This window comes from Manis pentadactyla, chromosome 3, assembly GCF_030020395.1.
Source record: "Manis pentadactyla isolate mManPen7 chromosome 3, mManPen7.hap1, whole genome shotgun sequence".
Lineage (NCBI taxonomy): Eukaryota > Metazoa > Chordata > Mammalia > Pholidota > Manidae > Manis > Manis pentadactyla.
The window spans coordinates 128,608,628-128,625,200 of record NC_080021.1 but is presented as its reverse complement, the minus strand read 5'-3'; the positions used below and the strand labels follow the sequence as shown (position 1 = coordinate 128,625,200).

Genomic DNA, 16,573 nt, shown 5'->3' with positions numbered 1-16,573 from the left:
AGCAGCTGCCATCCTTCGAAGTTTGGGGTCCTGTGATGACGCTGTGTCCTGGGGACTCCCAAAAGCGGCCTCCAGGAGGGCAGAGGTGGGGCGGGGGAGGGCTTATGCGGGCGGTGGGCAATCGGGAGCCATCTGGAGAATGCACATGAATGTGGAGGGGGAACGGGGACATCATCGCCTTGGGTCCCGGAGCCCGGGACCTTCCTGCTTTCGGCGCCCCTTCCCGTGGAGAAGCCCAGATGCCACTAGGGGCAGAGACGCCGAGCCTTTCGTGACAAAACAGGCTTTATTTGCATTTGCATACAAGGCCCAAATGGGCTGAACACCCCCACCGCCCCACACCTTTCCCACCACCCTCTTATCCCACCCCCCAACCAGCCACCCCCAGGGGCCCTGCCCTCCCACCTCTCCCACCCCACCCTCCCTGTCCCACAGCAGCCAGGATCAGGACTGGGATGTGGAGGAGCCCGAAGCTGCCCTGGAGGGCCGACTCCTCCCTACTGGCTGCAGGGCCCCTTCATACCCTTCCCTGTGCCGAAAGGGTCCCCCCTTCTCTTCCGGGGCTGTGAGGGGCAGCCCAGCCCCAGAGCCAAGGCTGGTCCCCCAGCGACCCCGAGGCTGGCCCCTGGCAGGGGTGTCTTCCCAGCAGGGGCTGGGCCTGCACACGGGGCCCGACTGCTGGCCTTGCCAGCTGGAGGGCCAGCGGGGCTGAGGCCCGGCTTCTGGGGAGAGCGGGCCTGGGGTACTCCAGGGCGGAGGAGGTCTGAGCCTGGAGTAGGACTCTGGGGCAGTCCCCAGGATGGCAGTGTGTGCTGAGATGCCAGGAGGAAGGCCAGGCTGGGGAGCTCCTCCTCGCCCTCACTGGGCCTGCCCGTGGGCCCCAGGGGCTCCCGAGCAGGACAGGTCTCTCCCGGAGCAGTGGCGAGCCTGGGCCCCAGGCTGGGCGAAGTGCGGCACCGAGCCTGGGGGACATGGAGCCGCCAGCCAGCCTTCAGGGGAGGGGGCTCCTGGCGTCCTGGAGAGGCAGCGAAGGCTTCGGGCCTCCACACGCCAGCGTCTCCTCGGCTGTGCGCCTGGCGCTGCCCGCAACCAGACTCTGGTGGGCAGGCTTGGTCGCTGGCCCCTAGCTGGGGGCCGTGGCCGTGCCTCTGGGGATCCTGGCCGGCCTCAGACCCAGAAGGCCTTGAGTCCAGTCGGGGTGTGCCGTGACTCGCGGGGGCCTGCACACCCTCCTCCTGCTTCAGTTCCAGGAGTCGCTTCTGCTCCAGCTGCGAGGAGGGAGGGCACCGTGAGGCCGCCCGAGAGGCGGAGGCGGTGCCACGCCAACGACAGCCGCTGCGGCTCTCCTGCCAACCTCACCCCCCAGCTTGGTGCCCCGGCCGGCGTCCTCTCTCTCCTCCCCGGCTCCCCCCATCCTCTCCCTGCCGTACTCCTGCCCGGCCCCCACCCTCAGAGAGGCCCTCCCTGCCACTTCTGCCATGCAACGCAGGGGAACGGTCAGGAAGGAATCCTGTCCTGGGGTCCCCTGCCCTGGCACACCCGGGCTGCCCCTCTCCAGGCTCACCTGTTTCCTTCCCTTTCCCAGCTCACCTGTGCCAAAGACAGTCCTTCCTCCTGCTCCAGCTCCTCAGCGAGGGCCAAGAGATCCAGCTGGGCTTCCGGGCAGGGCAACTCCGCCAGGAAGCGTGGGTGTAGAACTGCGTCCGCCTGGCCCAGAAGGAAGAGGCTGTGAGCATCCTTGGAGGGAATCCCCTGGGCACCCAGAGGACCCAGAGGGCGAGGGAAAAGCAGAGACCAGCCCCAGCCTCCACAACAAGGAGGTGTTGGAAAGACGTGGTCACGGTCCCCGACCACAGGCACACATGCACACGCACAGCATATACACACGTACATGTGTGCATGCCACACACCCCACACGAGACGTGCACGCAAACATATGCACAGCCACACAAGTACATATACAGGTACCTATGCACACACACGCACACACAAGCATGCACACCAACACCCCGCACAACCCTGGCTCACCTGGTTTACCCCTGTACAACACGCAGACACACACATACATTTACACAGATACATATGCACATCCACTGTCACACACACGCACCCGCACATGCATGCGCACACACACACACACACACACACACACACACACACCAGAGCTGAGGAATAAGAACAACTTAATTCCAGCTGCCTGGGCACCACCCCGACATGGGTGGTGGGAGTGCCGCTCCCTGAAATCCTGTAGCACCCTGGCCAGGGCCAGCCTACCTTGTTGAGAAAGTCTCCCTGGGCACAAAGCTCATTGATGTAGGTCAGGAGACCCGGGTCTGGATAGACGCCCTCCTCTCCCTGTGGCGGCTTGGAGCTATCCTCCCCACGTTCTTCACCGGGCAGCCCCTGAGTTGGGCCGCTGGGCCCCAGCAGCCCCTCCATGATCTCCAGGCCCTCTGCCACGGCCTCGAGGGGGATCTCCGTCGGCGCCTCGGTGTGCGGGCTCTGCCGGCATCGCGGTGGCTGGGCGTTGGCGGACTGGGCCCCGGCGCTGGCCTTCTCGCGGATGCGTGCTGAGGAGGGTGCAGGGAAGGAGTGTGGGTAGGCTGGCCGCACCTTCCCAGCACTGAGCGTGCTCAGGGAGGACGGAGCTCGGGGACATTCCCGTGGGGGGTCATGGCCAGCTGGTCCGCAGGCACCAAGGTGTGGAAGGGGACACAGGGCCTCCGAGGGCTTCATGCTGGGGAGGGAGGCCCGCCCTCCTCCCAGCCCCCTGCCCCTTCCAGCACCCCTTGTGGGTCTCTGATCAGGGCAGAGGGGGGTGGCCATGTCCTAAACCTGGCCCATTCCCGTCGGGACCAAGGGAGACCCCACGCTACTGGTGGCATCGAGGTCACTGCCCAATGCGCCCGGGATGAGTAGGACCGTGTTGGGGACCGAAGCCTTCCCAGGCTCCCACTGCCTCTGGCCTTTGGCTCCGGGGGAACACGGTGGCATACCTCGCTTCTGGCCCCGCTCTGGGGCTGAGGGCGCCCGAGGAACAGGCCTGAGGGGTGCTGGATGAGGCACGCCCTGCGCCGCCTTCATCCACTGTGCGTTCTGACATTGCCTCGCCTCCTCGGCCTCGAACTCCATGAACCTGGGGCGAGGGAGGCACGGTCCCTTGAGGAGGAGGCCTCCCGGGCCCAGGCAGAGAAGCAGTCAATGGAGAGGTCAGACGGAGAGGGCATGGGGTGTCATGGCCCCGGCCATGGTGGGGAGGCAGGCTGCCTGGGACACCCGACCCCATGTACAGCCCCAGGGCCAGTGTCTGCACCCTCCCCCCCAATGCCCTGAGACCTTCATGTCTAGACAGAAAAGGTCAGCGTCTGGACAGGTGGGGCTCTGGGGCAGGGGAAACGAGTAGCCAGCCTCCCAAAGTGGGGGGGGCATGATCCCAGAGGGGTACAGGTCTTCATCCTGCCCTTGGCCCAGGGCCCTGACTCACCTTCCCCCCATCACATAGTAGATGCTGCGCTCTGACTTGCTTAGACAATGCCACTTCTGCACGCCCCGCTGCAGGACCTCCTCCCGGGTCATGGTGGGGTTCCGGCGGGCCAGGGTCCGAAGCACTGGGCTGTAATTCGCCCACTGGGGTCAGTCACCATCTGCAGCCCGGAACCTGCCCACCCCACCTCACACTGTGGAGCCCGCATCCCCAGCACGGAGGACTAAGCCCAGGAGGAGACCGGCAGGGTCTCGGCAGTAGAGGCCAGCCTTCCGGGCCACTGTGGTGCCGCCTGACTCCACAAGCCTCCGCCACGGACTGCGGCCGCCCGTGCCCTCACACCGCAGCTGCCCACTGTGGCCTGGAGAGCTGGGCTGCTCCTCAAATTGGCATTTTCCGGCTAACAACGACAGGCATCAAATGGGCGAGCACAGGCCACGCCATCAGACACCCTGCCTGGACAGCCCAAGGCGCGGGCTCTGCAGGCCTCGGAATGCAGTGGAGTGGCCAGTCAGGAGGCGCCCGGCCATGGTGGGGCTTCCCCGCCCTGGGCTCCGAGTGTGCCGCCCCACCCGCCCCAGTCCCCCCTGCCTCTCCTGGCCTGGACCCTGCACCCAGGAGGGCAGTTGGGCAGAGAGCTGTCTCCTGGGCCCTGGGGTCCCCCGCCTCCCTGAGGGGATGCCCAGGTATCATCCCCTCAGCCCGGTGTTAAAACGGGCAGAACCCTGAGACCGCAGCCTCCAACCCTGGGCCTGCCGGCCAGGGGCCCCACTGTGAGCCCGCAGCGAACCTGTGGTGAGCATTGCAGCCAGAGGCCGGCTGGCTCACAGGGACCGCCCGCGAGATGCGGCCTAAAGGATGTCACCACCAGAAGTGACCGCCTCCCGACAACCAGCCCGGTCAGAGCGAGGGCGACACCGCCCTTGATCCAGGCTGGACACCGTGGCTTCCCCGTTGGACGACACTCACATGAGGAAGCAGGACAGTGCCTCCGCATCGGGACTCTGGGGCAGGTGCCTGCGGGCCAGGGGCTTGCAGTGCTGCCAGCGCCGGAACTTTTCGTTCACGCTGGTGCGGTGGCAGGCGTTCCCGGGCGAGGCGGTGGGCTGCGAGCAGGCCGGGCCGCTGTTCCTAGCGGCCCCAGGTGGACGAGGACTGGCCAATGCTGGGAGCCCGCCAGAGGCCAGCTGGGCAGCTGGCACTGCAGCTCGAGGTGGACGGTGCAGGGACCAGCCTTCATCGCTAGCCTGGGTGCTCCAGGCAGGAGGGGCGTGCAGGATGGTCTTCACTCCCGAGGCCACCAGGAACTGGGGCACAGGACACACAGCACCCCCACAGAGGGCCCCAGGAGTGCTCCCATGGAGAGGGGCCTGAGTCACGACAAAGGTCTGAGGCTGGGGAGCCTGCACGGGCCTCTGTTCCGGCCAGACGTGCACAGTGACGTTGCAGGCCCCGGGCCAGCCTGGGCCACAGCTGGCCTGTGCTGCCACCAACGGCGTGCTGGGAAGAGTCGGCAGCACCAGGGTGCTTCCTGGGGGCAACACTGGGCCCAGGACGTTCGGTGGGTGCTGCTGCCAGGGGGCCCAGTGTGGCGGGCCGAGGACGGGAGTGGCTGACGGCAGCACTGTGAAAGATGACACGAAGGTGCCAAGGTTGACGGTCCCCTGCGGGCCCGGCACTGGAAACGCTGTCAAGACAGGAGAGGTGCTGAGAGAATCTGTCCTGGGAAGGGTGCCCGGGACTCAGGGGCCGGTGTGCTGGTGGAACCGGGCAGGGCACAGCTGTCCGCAGGGGACAGTCAGGCCCCGACCAGCTGAGACCGTTCCCCTGGAAATGTCTGCCCCACCCGGGCCCCCGGCCCACTCTGCCAAGAAGAGACCTCCCAGCAGGTGCTGCGTTTGTGCCACCAGGCCCTGGCCTCATGGCTGTCTCCACACAAGACTTGCAGACACCTGCCTGCGGGGACGACCCCGACCACAGCCCGTGAGCCGCAGGGCACTCATCCCCCGGGTATGGTCCGGGACCTGGGGCCTTGAGACCCGGCAGTGTCTAAAACACCGGGGCCCACGCCCCTCTGCTTTGCGGTGCCCGTGCCCACGTAAATCCCTCTCTTTCTTGCCTGACACAGCACACCAACGCACTTGAAATGTCCCTCTGCGCGGGAAAGGCCCCGGGACCCTGACTGACATAACCCATCCAGAACCACCCACAGCACACCCTTAACATGGGCCAGGGTCCCTGCCACCGCTCAGGAGCTCCATTCCCAGGAGAGGGTCAGTGGAGGAGGTCTCGTGTGCCCTGAATTCTGTCACTCGACAACCAGTGTGGCCTGCAGAGCCTGGGAAAGGGCTGGGAATGGAGAGCAGAGGGCAGTCAGGGGAGGATCCCTCCGCTTTGGAAAGGAATCAGCACGTGTAGATGTCCCACGGGACAGGCAACCATACTCCACGTCCACTATCATCCCTGGGTTAGTGCCTCGCACACAAGCAAACGCCTCATCTCAAAGGTGAAACGCAAAGCTCAAGTTTGTGAGACACTGGACAGGAGGAAGTGGCTCTGCAGAACTGAGTCTCCTCACAGGGAGAAGGATTCAGGATGACTCAGGAACCCAAGCCCTATCCTGCTGGCGTCACCCGGCTGCCCTGTCCCCGGTGAGCCCAACAACAGCCCACTGCCCAGAGGAGAAGAGCTCCGGCTGGAGGGAGGGTGGCAGGTCTGGGCTCCGGCAGCCAGGGGACGCTGTGGACTTGCTCGTGGAGAGGACACGTGCCTGCAGACTTGGCCACAGATAGGGCCCCTGGACAATTTTCTGGCTCAGGCCAAGTCTGTCTACCTCTCCTAGCGCACTGTGGGGTCTGGTAAAGTGCAGTTCAGATCCCTTGGGATGACATCGTGGGGCCAGCCCTGTGCCCAGGAGGGTGACTCAGGGCCGGGCTTTCCCGGGACCACCCCCCTCCGTGCCACCACCACAGCCTCCCCAAACGCAGGGTCCACGGCGCGTCTCCTTTCTAGAAAGCAGCAGCGTGTGGGCGGCAGTCCCTTCTCCCTGCTCAGGGCGCTTCCCTTGTGTCACCTGACCCACCTCCAGAAGCCACCTCCCCAGGGCTACCTCAGCTTTCCAGAGGCCTCCCCGCACCTCCCAGGTGAGATACCCTGGGGCCCAGAGCTCTCTCCCCCCTTGACGGTCTAACCACTGTGCCCGGATAACAGTCACATTTGAATCCCAGGGACCGGTGGGCGGTGGCCCCTGAAACACTGCCACCCAGCCTTCAGGCCTTACCTCCTCCTGAAGTCATCCCCACAGGCTGAGATCCGACCGCAGCTGCTTGGCCGTTCCACCTGGGGAACCGAGTCCAGGACCAGAGAGCAGCCTCCTCCACCAACTGCTCAGGATCCCACTCAGGCAGGGCAAGTTTGAATGTAAACAGGCCTAGAATGTAGGGGCCCAAGACACTCTGCAGTGGGGGAGGGGCAGAGGGCAGGCGGGCTGGGGGCACGAGGGAGGGGGAGACATTCCACGGGCACTCTGGCAGGTGGGCAAGAGCACAGGTGCTCTTCCAGCTTACAGCGCCACACCCTCGGTGGGTGCCTCTCTTGGCCGCTTACAAATCGTTTTTCGGGCTCACAGCACCAAGGTCCTAGCTGATGTTCCCGCTACTTTCATTCCGTGACCATCGACCTAGTGTGCGGCCGGGGCCCCACTGCTTCCTACTGCCCGTCACTGACTTCCACAGAGGCTAGGCTTTCTGAACCCATGGGAACAGGTGCTCTGATGAGCACGCAGGTACTCATGGCCACGGGCAGCCCTGCGTTTGAAATGGGGATGTCCGTGCAGCCGCGAGCCTGTTCGGGGCACTGTGCCCGTCGCGCTTCAGGAAGCAGCCCGTGCGTCCCCAGGGCTGTGTGTGGAGGCCCTGCAGACCCCAGCCAGGCCCCCGTTGCTGGAAAGCCCCAGCCCATCAAAGAAAGGCCCTGCAGACTCCACGTCCAAGACCAGAAATTCCTCCTTTGCGTTTCTTGGAACATCACCCTCCTGCTAAATATGTATGTTTACCTTTTTAATGGTTTTAATGTACTATCTCACACAAGTAAGACCTTCGCATGATCCACAGTCCACTGTAAACACGGAAAGTACAGTGGCGAGTCCTCCTCCCGCCTCTTTCCCAGCAGCCCAGATCGCTGTCCACCGGGAACCGGTGTCATCTGATTGTGCAGATCTTCTCAGACATGTGCTATGTGGCCAAAGGCAAATGCATTCTCTTCTTATTTTTTAAATGCTTTCAGTTTTCTCTTCTGGTGAAAATTCATTTATGTTCTGATATATTTGCAGATATTTACAGCCTTGCAAGCAAGCCACAGTGAGCTTTACTTAACAGAACTCCTGCTGGGGATTGAGAAAAGAACAACTTGCAGACATCTCCCAGGACTTGGGTTTTTATCATGGGAAACCTTAGATGATTTTCACCAAGGAACTTCATATTCAGAGGGATGATGAAGCACAGCATGGTACTGAGACACTCACGAGAGGCAGGCTTCCCTCTTGCTTCCTCCACCAATTGTGGACAAGATTCTCCCTCACGGCTTTCATGTAGGATTTGCTTGTTCTTCTCAGGACCACCGACTGGAAAACCGCACGGTGGAAAAATTATCTCGTCCCAATTCCACACCTCTTTTTATATGACTCCATCAAAAAGCCTAGGCTCCAGAAGCAGATAGAATTGTTAGCCCAAATGTGTTTGAAAACACCAGCCACGCAAGGGGGAGATGACAGTCCTCTGCACTCTGATTTCTGACCATCCCTGCAGGAAGGCCAGGGGCGGGTGTCTTTCGAGAAAACAAAAATCTCCGGACGTGGGTCTCAGGCCTTAGCGGACAGAGGATCTTCCTCCCAGTCAGGGAGGAGCAGCAGAATGGGGAGATCACGTGTGCACACAAGGTTTTAGTGTGGTAGGTGAAGCTGCGGAGTTGACACCCGGTACCCACCTTGCAACAGGCCGGACGGGTGTGTGGAGCTTCTGGGAATGCATTACAAACTCAAGTCCCAAAGTGGCTTCTGCTGCCTGTCTTTTTCATTGCCAGCTCAAGTGCTGCAAAATTCCCTCTGGAAGAGGAGGGGAGTAAAGCTACTCCTACACTGCCTGCTATGCCACTTCAGTTGGCCCCTTGGCCCGTGTGGATCCAGGTCAGAGCGCCATGCTCACGGAGGAGGGTGTGCCCGCCACCCTCCACGCGGAGGCGTGCTCGCCGGGAAACCTGCATGCACTCAGCAGGTGCCGTGAAGGGGACACGAAGTGCAGCAGGCCTGCAGAAGAACCCCGAGTGTTTAGAGCTCTGAGCCAGGAGTGTTCTCTGAAGAGTTATTTTTACGTTTTAGGCACTAGTCCATTGTGAGACGTATGTTTTGCAAATATTTGCTCCCAGTCTGCAACTCGTCTTTCCATCTTGTTAAGGCGATCACTGGCAGAGCAAATGTTTTCACTATCGTTGAGGTCTGGCGGGAAGCTCTGGAGGGCCGCCCCTGGACTCGGGGGCGGGGCGCGAATCTAGGGAGTCAGCGCGCTGCCCGTGAGGCCTGTGAGACAGGACGGCTGCGAGGCAGCCAGCCCGCGGTGCGTGGGCCCGGCCGCCAAGCGCAGGGTGCGGGCTGGGGGTGCGCAGTCCACAGGCGGCGGAAAGGAGGCCCGGCTCCGACGCCCCGGGACCCTGAAGCCGGGTCCTGCCAGCCGCGGATTCCCGCTTCGCCTCGCGCGTCGCGCGCACGCGCGCCACACGCCCAGGGAGCGGGCGGGCTCCGGGCGCGCGGACCAGCGGCTCCAACGGCTCCCAGGATCCCTTGCGGCGGACCGCTCGCGCTGCGCACGAGCGCGCGGGGCGGGGCCAACGGCCGAGCGGCCGGTCGGGGGTCCGCGGCGGCTAGCCCCGCCCAGCGCGGGAGGGGACGTGGCCGCCGCGTCCTCGCTGCCGGGGGTGGGCGGGGACGCACGGGCGGCTGCCGGCCTCCAGCACCTCGCGGGCTCTCGGCGCCGAGCTGAGGCGGCCCCGGATGATGACTCAGAAATAAAAGGGGTCATAGCAGATAATTATGGACAGCTATGTGCCAACAAATTGGATGACCTGGAAGAAACGGATAAATTCTTAGAAACATAATCCACCAAAACTGAATCAAGCTCAAATAGAAAGTCTGAACACACCAACAACAAATGAGATTGAATCAATTTTTAAAAACCTCCCCAAACAGCAAAGTTCAAGATGGCATGGCTTCACTGGTGAACTCCACCGAACACTTAAAGAGAAATGTAAAAAGTCCTTAAATGGTCCCAAAAAATTGGATAGGAGGGAGCACTTACAAACTCATTTAGATGACCAGCATTACGTGATACTGAAGCTAGACAGGACAATACAATACAATACAGTAAAATTACAGGCCAATATCCCTGATAAGCATAGATGGAAAAATCCTCAACAAAATTGTAGCAAATCAAATTCAACACCACATTAAAAGGATCATACACAATGATCAAGTAAGATTTGTTCCTGGGATATAAGGACAGTTCAACATACCCAAATGAATGTGACACACTGAATTAACAAAAGGAAGGAATAAAATGAGCTATCTCTATCGATGCAGAAATGAGACTTGAGAAAATTCAGCACCCCTTGCACGGTACAAACTCTCAACAAATTGGGTGTAGAAGGAATGTACTTCAACACAATAAAGGCATATATGAAAAACCCACAACAAGCATACTCACTGATGAAAAACTGAAATCTTTTCTTCTAACGTTAGGCAGAAGGCAAAGGTGCCCACCCTCACTGTTTCTATTCAATAGCACCGAAAGGCCCAGTCAGGGGAATTAGGGGAGAAAAAGAAATAAAAGGCATCCAAATCAGAAAAGAAGTAAAACTATCTCTGCTCATGCATGTCACGATCATACATGTAGAAAACCCTGAAGTGTCAACAGCAAAAACTCTTAGAACTCATAAACCAATTTGGCAAACTTGCAGAATACAAAATCAACATATAGAAACCAGTCATGTGTCTAAACAAAAGCACCAAATTACCCTATTCACAGAAGGTCCAGCCCTGGGGGGAGGCGATGGGACAGCAGTGTGGGCATCGTTGAAATGCAAAGGCCCTGAGGCCAGCCTCTCAGGCCACAGCTACATGGGGCCTCCTACCTCAGTGGACGGGACGCTCCTGCACAGAAATCCCCCAGAGAGACGAGGTGCCCCCCACCCGCCCAATCTCCTTTCTGAGTGCCCCGATTCTCCTTCCCAGCCCGATGCCCTCTCTGTGCTGAGGGAAGAGGGACTGTCCACCAGCCCACACATTTCATGCGCCCACCGAGGCCGGAGGATGGGCCTTCCACGTCGGTTGTGGAGCCTGTCCCCTCATGACATGCCTTTCCTCTCTGCTCAGCCCCCCAGGAGACCCTGATGCCTGAGCATCCCCCAGCGCCCCAGCCCGCTTCAGCGAGAAAGGGAGGGCCCCCTCTAGACAACGGCTGTCTGCAGGCTCTGTCCAGAAAGTGGGCTGGTGCTGCAGAGAGCACAGGGCCAAAGCAGCTGCCATCCTTCGAAGTTTGGGGTCCTGTGATGACGCTGTGTCCTGGGGACTCCCAAAAGCGGCCTCCAGGAGGGCAGAGGTGGGGCGGGGGAGGGCTTATGCGGGCGGTGGGCAATCGGGAGCCATCTGGAGAATGCACATGAATGTGGAGGGGGAACGGGGACATCATCGCCTTGGGTCCCGGAGCCCGGGACCTTCCTGCTTTCGGCGCCCCTTCCCGTGGAGAAGCCCAGATGCCACTAGGGGCAGAGACGCCGAGCCTTTCGTGACAAAACAGGCTTTATTTGCATTTGCATACAAGGCCCAAATGGGTTGAACACCCCCACCGCCCCACACCTTTCCCACCACCCTCTTATCCCACCCCCCAACCAGCCACCCCCAGGGGCCCTGCCCTCCCACCTCTCCCACCCCACCCTCCCTGTCCCACAGCAGCCAGGATCAGGACTGGGATGTGGAGGAGCCCGAAGCTGCCCTGGAGGGCCGACTCCTCCCTACTGGCTGCAGGGCCGCTTCCTACCCTTCCCTGTGCCGAAAGGGTCCCCCCTTCTCTTCCGGGGCTGTGAGGGGCAGCCCAGCCCCAGAGCCAAGGCTGGTCCCCCAGCGACCCCGAGGCTGGCCCCTGGCAGGGGTGTCTTCCCAGCAGGGGCTGGGCCTGCACACGGGGCCCGACTGCTGGCCTTGCCAGCTGGAGGGCCAGCGGGGCTGAGGCCCGGCTTCTGGGGAGAGCGGGCCTGGGGTACTCCAGGGCGGAGGAGGTCTGAGCCTGGAGTAGGACTCTGGGGCAGTCCCCAGGATGGCAGTGTGTGCTGAGATGCCAGGAGGAAGGCCAGGCTGGGGAGCTCCTCCTCGCCCTCACTGGGCCTGCCCGTGGGCCCCAGGGGCTCCCGAGCAGGACAGGTCTCTCCCGGAGCAGTGGCGAGCCTGGGCCCCAGGCTGGGCGAAGTGCGGCACCGAGCCTGGGGGGCATGGGGCCGCCAGCCAGCCTTCAGGGGAGGGGGCTCCTGGCGTCCTGGAGAGGCAGCGAAGGCTTCGGGCCTCCACACGCCAGCGTCTCCTCGGCTGTGCGCCTGGCGCTGCCCGCAACCAGACTCTGGTGGGCAGGCTTGGTCGCTGGCCCCTAGCTGGGGGCCGTGGCCGTGCCTCTGGGGATCCTGGCCGGCCTCAGACCCAGAAGGCCTTGAGTCCAGTCGGGGTGTGCCGTGACTCGCGGGGGCCTGCACACCCTCCTCCTGCTTCAGTTCCAGGAGTCGCTTCTGCTCCAGCTGCGAGGAGGGAGGGCACCGTGAGGCCGCCCGAGAGGCGGAGGCGGTGCCACGCCAACGACAGCCGCTGCGGCTCTCCTGCCAACCTCACCCCCCAGCTTGGTGCCCCGGCCGGCGTCCTCTCTCTCCTCCCCGGCTCCCCCCATCCTCTCCCTGCCGTACTCCTGCCCGGCCCCCACCCTCAGAGAGGCCCTCCCTGCCACTTCTGCCATGCAACGCAGGGGAACGGTCAGGAAGGAATCCTGTCCTGGGGTCCCCTGCCCTGGCACACCCGGGCTGCCTCTCTCCAGGCTCACCTGTTTCCTTCCCTTTCCCAGCTCACCTGTGCCAAAGACAGTCCTTCCTCCTGCTCCAGCTCCTCAGCGAGGGCCAAGAGATCCAGCTGGGCTTCCGGGCAGGGCAACTCCGCCAGGAAGCGTGGGTGCAGAACTGCGTCCGCCTGGCCCAGAAGGAAGAGGCTGTGAGCATCCTTGGAGGGAATCCCCTGGGCACCCAGAGGACCCAGAGGGCGAGGGAAAAGCAGAGACCAGCCCCAGCCTCCACAACAAGGAGGTGTTGGAAAGACGTGGTCACGGTCCCCGACCACAGGCACACATGCACACGCACAGCATATACACACGTACATGTGTGCATGCCACACACCCCACACGAGACGTGCACGCAAACATATGCACAGCCACACAAGTACATATACAGGTACCTATGCACACACACGCACACACAAGCATGCACACCAACACCCCGCACAACCCTGGCTCACCTGGTTTACCCCTGTACAACACGCAGACACACACATACATTTACACAGATACATATGCACATCCACTGTCACACACACGCACCCGCACACGCATGCGCACACACACACACACACACACACACACACACACCAGAGCTGAGGAATAAGAACAACTTAATTCCAGCTGCCTGGGCACCACCCCGACATGGGTGGTGGGAGTGCCGCTCCCTGAAATCCTGTAGCACCCTGGCCAGGGCCAGCCTACCTTGTTGAGAAAGTCTCCCTGGGCACAAAGCTCATTGATGTAGGTCAGGAGACCCGGGTCTGGATAGACGCCCTCCTCTCCCTGTGGCGGCTTGGAGCTATCCTCCCCACGTTCTTCACCGGGCAGCCCCTGAGTTGGGCCGCTGGGCCCCAGCAGCCCCTCCATGATCTCCAGGCCCTCTGCCACGGCCTCGAGGGGGATCTCCGTCGGCGCCTCGGTGTGCGGGCTCTGCCGGCATCGCGGTGGCTGGGCGTTGGCGGACTGGGCCCCGGCGCTGGCCTTCTCGCGGATGCGTGCTGAGGAGGGTGCAGGGAAGGAGTGTGGGTAGGCTGGCCGCACCTTCCCAGCACTGAGCGTGCTCAGGGAGGACGGAGCTCGGGGACATTCCCGTGGGGGGTCATGGCCAGCTGGTCCGCAGGCACCAAGGTGTGGAAGGGGACACAGGGCCTCCGAGGGCTTCATGCTGGGGAGGGAGGCCCGCCCTCCTCCCAGCCCCCTGCCCCTTCCAGCACCCCTTGTGGGTCTCTGATCAGGGCAGAGGGGGGTGGCCATGTCCTAAACCTGGCCCATTCCCGTCGGGACCAAGGGAGACCCCACGCTACTGGTGGCATCGAGGTCACTGCCCAATGCGCCCGGGATGAGTAGGACCGTGTTGGGGACCGAAGCCTTCCCAGGCTCCCACTGCCTCTGGCCTTTGGCTCCGGGGGAACACGGTGGCATACCTCGCTTCTGGCCCCGCTCTGGGGCTGAGGGCGCCCGAGGAACAGGCCTGAGGGGTGCTGGATGAGGCACGCCCTGCGCCGCCTTCATCCACTGTGCGTTCTGACATTGCCTCGCCTCCTCGGCCTCGAACTCCATGAACCTGGGGCGAGGGAGGCACGGTCCCTTGAGGAGGAGGCCTCCCGGGCCCAGGCAGAGAAGCAGTCAATGGAGAGGTCAGACGGAGAGGGCATGGGGTGTCATGGCCCCGGCCATGGTGGGGAGGCAGGCTGCCTGGGACACCCGACCCCATGTACAGCCCCAGGGCCAGTGTCTGCACCCTCCCCCCCAATGCCCTGAGACCTTCATGTCTAGACAGAAAAGGTCAGCGTCTGGACAGGTGGGGCTCTGGGGCAGGGGAAACGAGTAGCCAGCCTCCCAAAGTGGGGGGGGCATGATCCCAGAGGGGTACAGGTCTTCATCCTGCCCTTGGCCCAGGGCCCTGACTCACCTTCCCGCCATCACATAGTAGATGCTGCGCTCTGACTTGCTTAGACAATGCCACTTCTGCACGCCCCGCTGCAGGACCTCCTCCCGGGTCATGGTGGGGTTCCGGCGGGCCAGGGTCCGAAGCACTGGGCTGTAATTCGCCCACTGGGGTCAGTCACCATCTGCAGCCCGGAACCTGCCCACCCCACCTCACACTGTGGAGCCCGCATCCCCAGCACGGAGGACTAAGCCCAGGAGGAGACCGGCAGGGTCTCGGCGGTAGAGGCCAGCCTTCCGGGCCACTGTGGTGCCGCCTGACTCCACAAGCCTCCGCCACGGACTGCGGCCGCCCGTGCCCTCACACCGCAGCTGCCCACTGTGGCCTGGAGAGCTGGGCTGCTCCTCAAATTGGCATTTTCCGGCTAACAACGACAGGCATCAAATGGGCGAGCACAGGCCACGCCATCAGACACCCTGCCTGGACAGCCCAAGGCGCGGGCTCTTCAGGCCTCGGAATGCAGTGGAGTGGCCAGTCAGGAGGCGCCCGGCCATGGTGGGGCTTCCCCGCCCTGGGCTCCGAGTGTGCCGCCCCACCCGCCCCAGTCCCCCCTGCCTCTCCTGGCCTGGACCCTGCACCCAGGAGGGCAGTTGGGCAGAGAGCTGTCTCCTGGGCCCTGGGGTCCCCCGCCTCCCTGAGGGGATGCCCAGGTATCATCCCCTCAGCCCGGTGTTAAAACGGGCAGAACCCTGAGACCGCAGCCTCCAACCCTGGGCCTGCCGGCCAGGGGCCCCACTGTGAGCCCGCAGCGAACCTGTGGTGAGCATTGCAGCCAGAGGCCGGCTGGCTCACAGGGACCGCCCGCGAGATGCGGCCTAAAGGATGTCACCACCAGAAGTGACCGCCTCCCGACAACCAGCCCGGTCAGAGCGAGGGCGACACCGCCCTTGATCCAGGCTGGACACCGTGGCTTCCCCGTTGGACGACACTCACATGAGGAAGCAGGACAGTGCCTCCGCATCGGGACTCTGGGGCAGGTGCCTGCGGGCCAGGGGCTTGCAGTGCTGCCAGCGCCGGAACTTTTCGTTCACGCTGGTGCGGTGGCAGGCGTTCCCGGGCGAGGCGGTGGGCTGCGAGCAGGCCGGGCCGCTGTTCCTAGCGGCCCCAGGTGGACAAGGACTGGCCAATGCTGGGAGCCCGCCAGAGGCCAGCTGGGCAGCTGGCACTGCAGCTCGAGGTGGACGGTGCAGGGACCAGCCTTCATCGCTAGCCTGGGTGCTCCAGGCAGGAGGGGCGGGCAGGATGGTCTTCACTCCCGAGGCCGCCAGGAACTGGGGCACAGGACACACAGCACCCCCACAGAGGGCCCCAGGAGTGCTCCCATGGAGAGGGGCCTGAGTCACGACAAAGGTCTGAGGCTGGGGAGCCTGCACGGGCCTCTGTTCCGGCCAGACGTGCACAGTGACGTTGCAGGCCCCGGGCCAGCCTGGGCCACAGCTGGCCTGTGCTGCCACCAACGGCGTGCTGGGAAGAGTCGGCAGCACCAGGGTGCTTCCTGGGGGCAACACTGGGCCCAGGATGTTCGGTGGGTGCTGCTGCCAGGGGGCCCAGTGTGTCGGGCCGAGGACGGGAGGGGCTGACGGCATCACTGTGAAAGATGACACGAAGGTGCCAAGGTTGACGGTCCCCTGCGGGCCCGGCACTGGAAACGCTGTCAAGACAGGAGAGGTGCTGAGAGAATCTGTCCTGGGAAGGGTGCCCGGGACTCAGGGGCCGGTGTGCTGGTGGAACCGGGCAGGGCACAGCTGTCCGCAGGGGACAGTCAGGCCCCGACCAGCTGAGACCGTTCCCCTGGAAATGTCTGCCCCACCCGGGCCCCCGGCCCACTCTGCCAAGAAGAGACCTCCCAGCAGGTGCTGCGTTTGTGCCACCAGGCCCTGGCCTCATGGCTGTCTCCACACAAGACTTGCAGACACCTGCCTGCGGGGACGACCCCGACCACAGCCCGTGAACCGCAGGGCACTCATCCCCCGGGTATGGTCCGGGACCTGGGGCCTTGAGACCCGGCAG

At 63.0% G+C, this 16,573-nt stretch overlaps 2 protein-coding genes across 2 annotated transcripts; both read right to left on the bottom strand.

The window, feature by feature from the left end:
- Positions 1 to 497: 497 nt before the first annotated feature.
- Positions 498 to 5,487, bottom strand: LOC130683112 (NUT family member 2G-like). Its single transcript, XM_057499385.1, has 7 exons — positions 5,460 to 5,487; positions 4,454 to 5,171; positions 3,485 to 3,613; positions 2,997 to 3,136; positions 2,275 to 2,681; positions 1,591 to 1,707; positions 498 to 1,268 (listed from the first exon to the last, which is right to left on the bottom strand). The coding sequence occupies exons 1-7, from the start codon at positions 5,485 to 5,487 to the stop codon at positions 498 to 500; spliced, it is 2,310 nt and encodes a 769-aa protein (XP_057355368.1).
- A 6,055-nt stretch (positions 5,488 to 11,542) lies between these two features.
- LOC130683111 (NUT family member 2B-like) lies at positions 11,543 to 16,530 on the bottom strand. Its single transcript, XM_057499384.1, has 8 exons — positions 16,503 to 16,530; positions 15,958 to 16,214; positions 15,497 to 15,834; positions 14,528 to 14,656; positions 14,040 to 14,179; positions 13,318 to 13,724; positions 12,636 to 12,752; positions 11,543 to 12,313 (listed from the first exon to the last, which is right to left on the bottom strand). The coding sequence occupies exons 1-8, from the start codon at positions 16,528 to 16,530 to the stop codon at positions 11,543 to 11,545; spliced, it is 2,187 nt and encodes a 728-aa protein (XP_057355367.1).
- Between the last annotated feature and the right edge of the window lie 43 nt (positions 16,531 to 16,573).

Excerpts from the sequence above, each read along its gene's own strand:
- LOC130683112 (XM_057499385.1), bottom strand. The coding sequence starts at position 5,487 with ATGAGTGCCCTGCGGCTCACGGGCTGTG. Across the intron at positions 2,682-2,996 it reads AGAGCGGGGCCAGAAGCGAG|CTGGCCATGACCCCCCACGG; the intron begins GTATGCCACCGT and ends CCTGCGGACCAG. Across the intron at positions 1,269-1,590 it reads AAGGACTGTCTTTGGCACAG|CTGGAGCAGAAGCGACTCCT; the intron begins GTGAGCTGGGAA and ends CCCTCCTCGCAG.
- LOC130683111 (XM_057499384.1), bottom strand. The coding sequence starts at position 16,530 with ATGAGTGCCCTGCGGTTCACGGGCTGTG. Across the intron at positions 16,215-16,502 it reads CCTGCGGTTCACGGGCTGTG|CGTTTCCAGTGCCGGGCCCG; the intron begins GTCGGGGTCGTC and ends CTGTCTTGACAG. Across the intron at positions 13,725-14,039 it reads AGAGCGGGGCCAGAAGCGAG|CTGGCCATGACCCCCCACGG; the intron begins GTATGCCACCGT and ends CCTGCGGACCAG.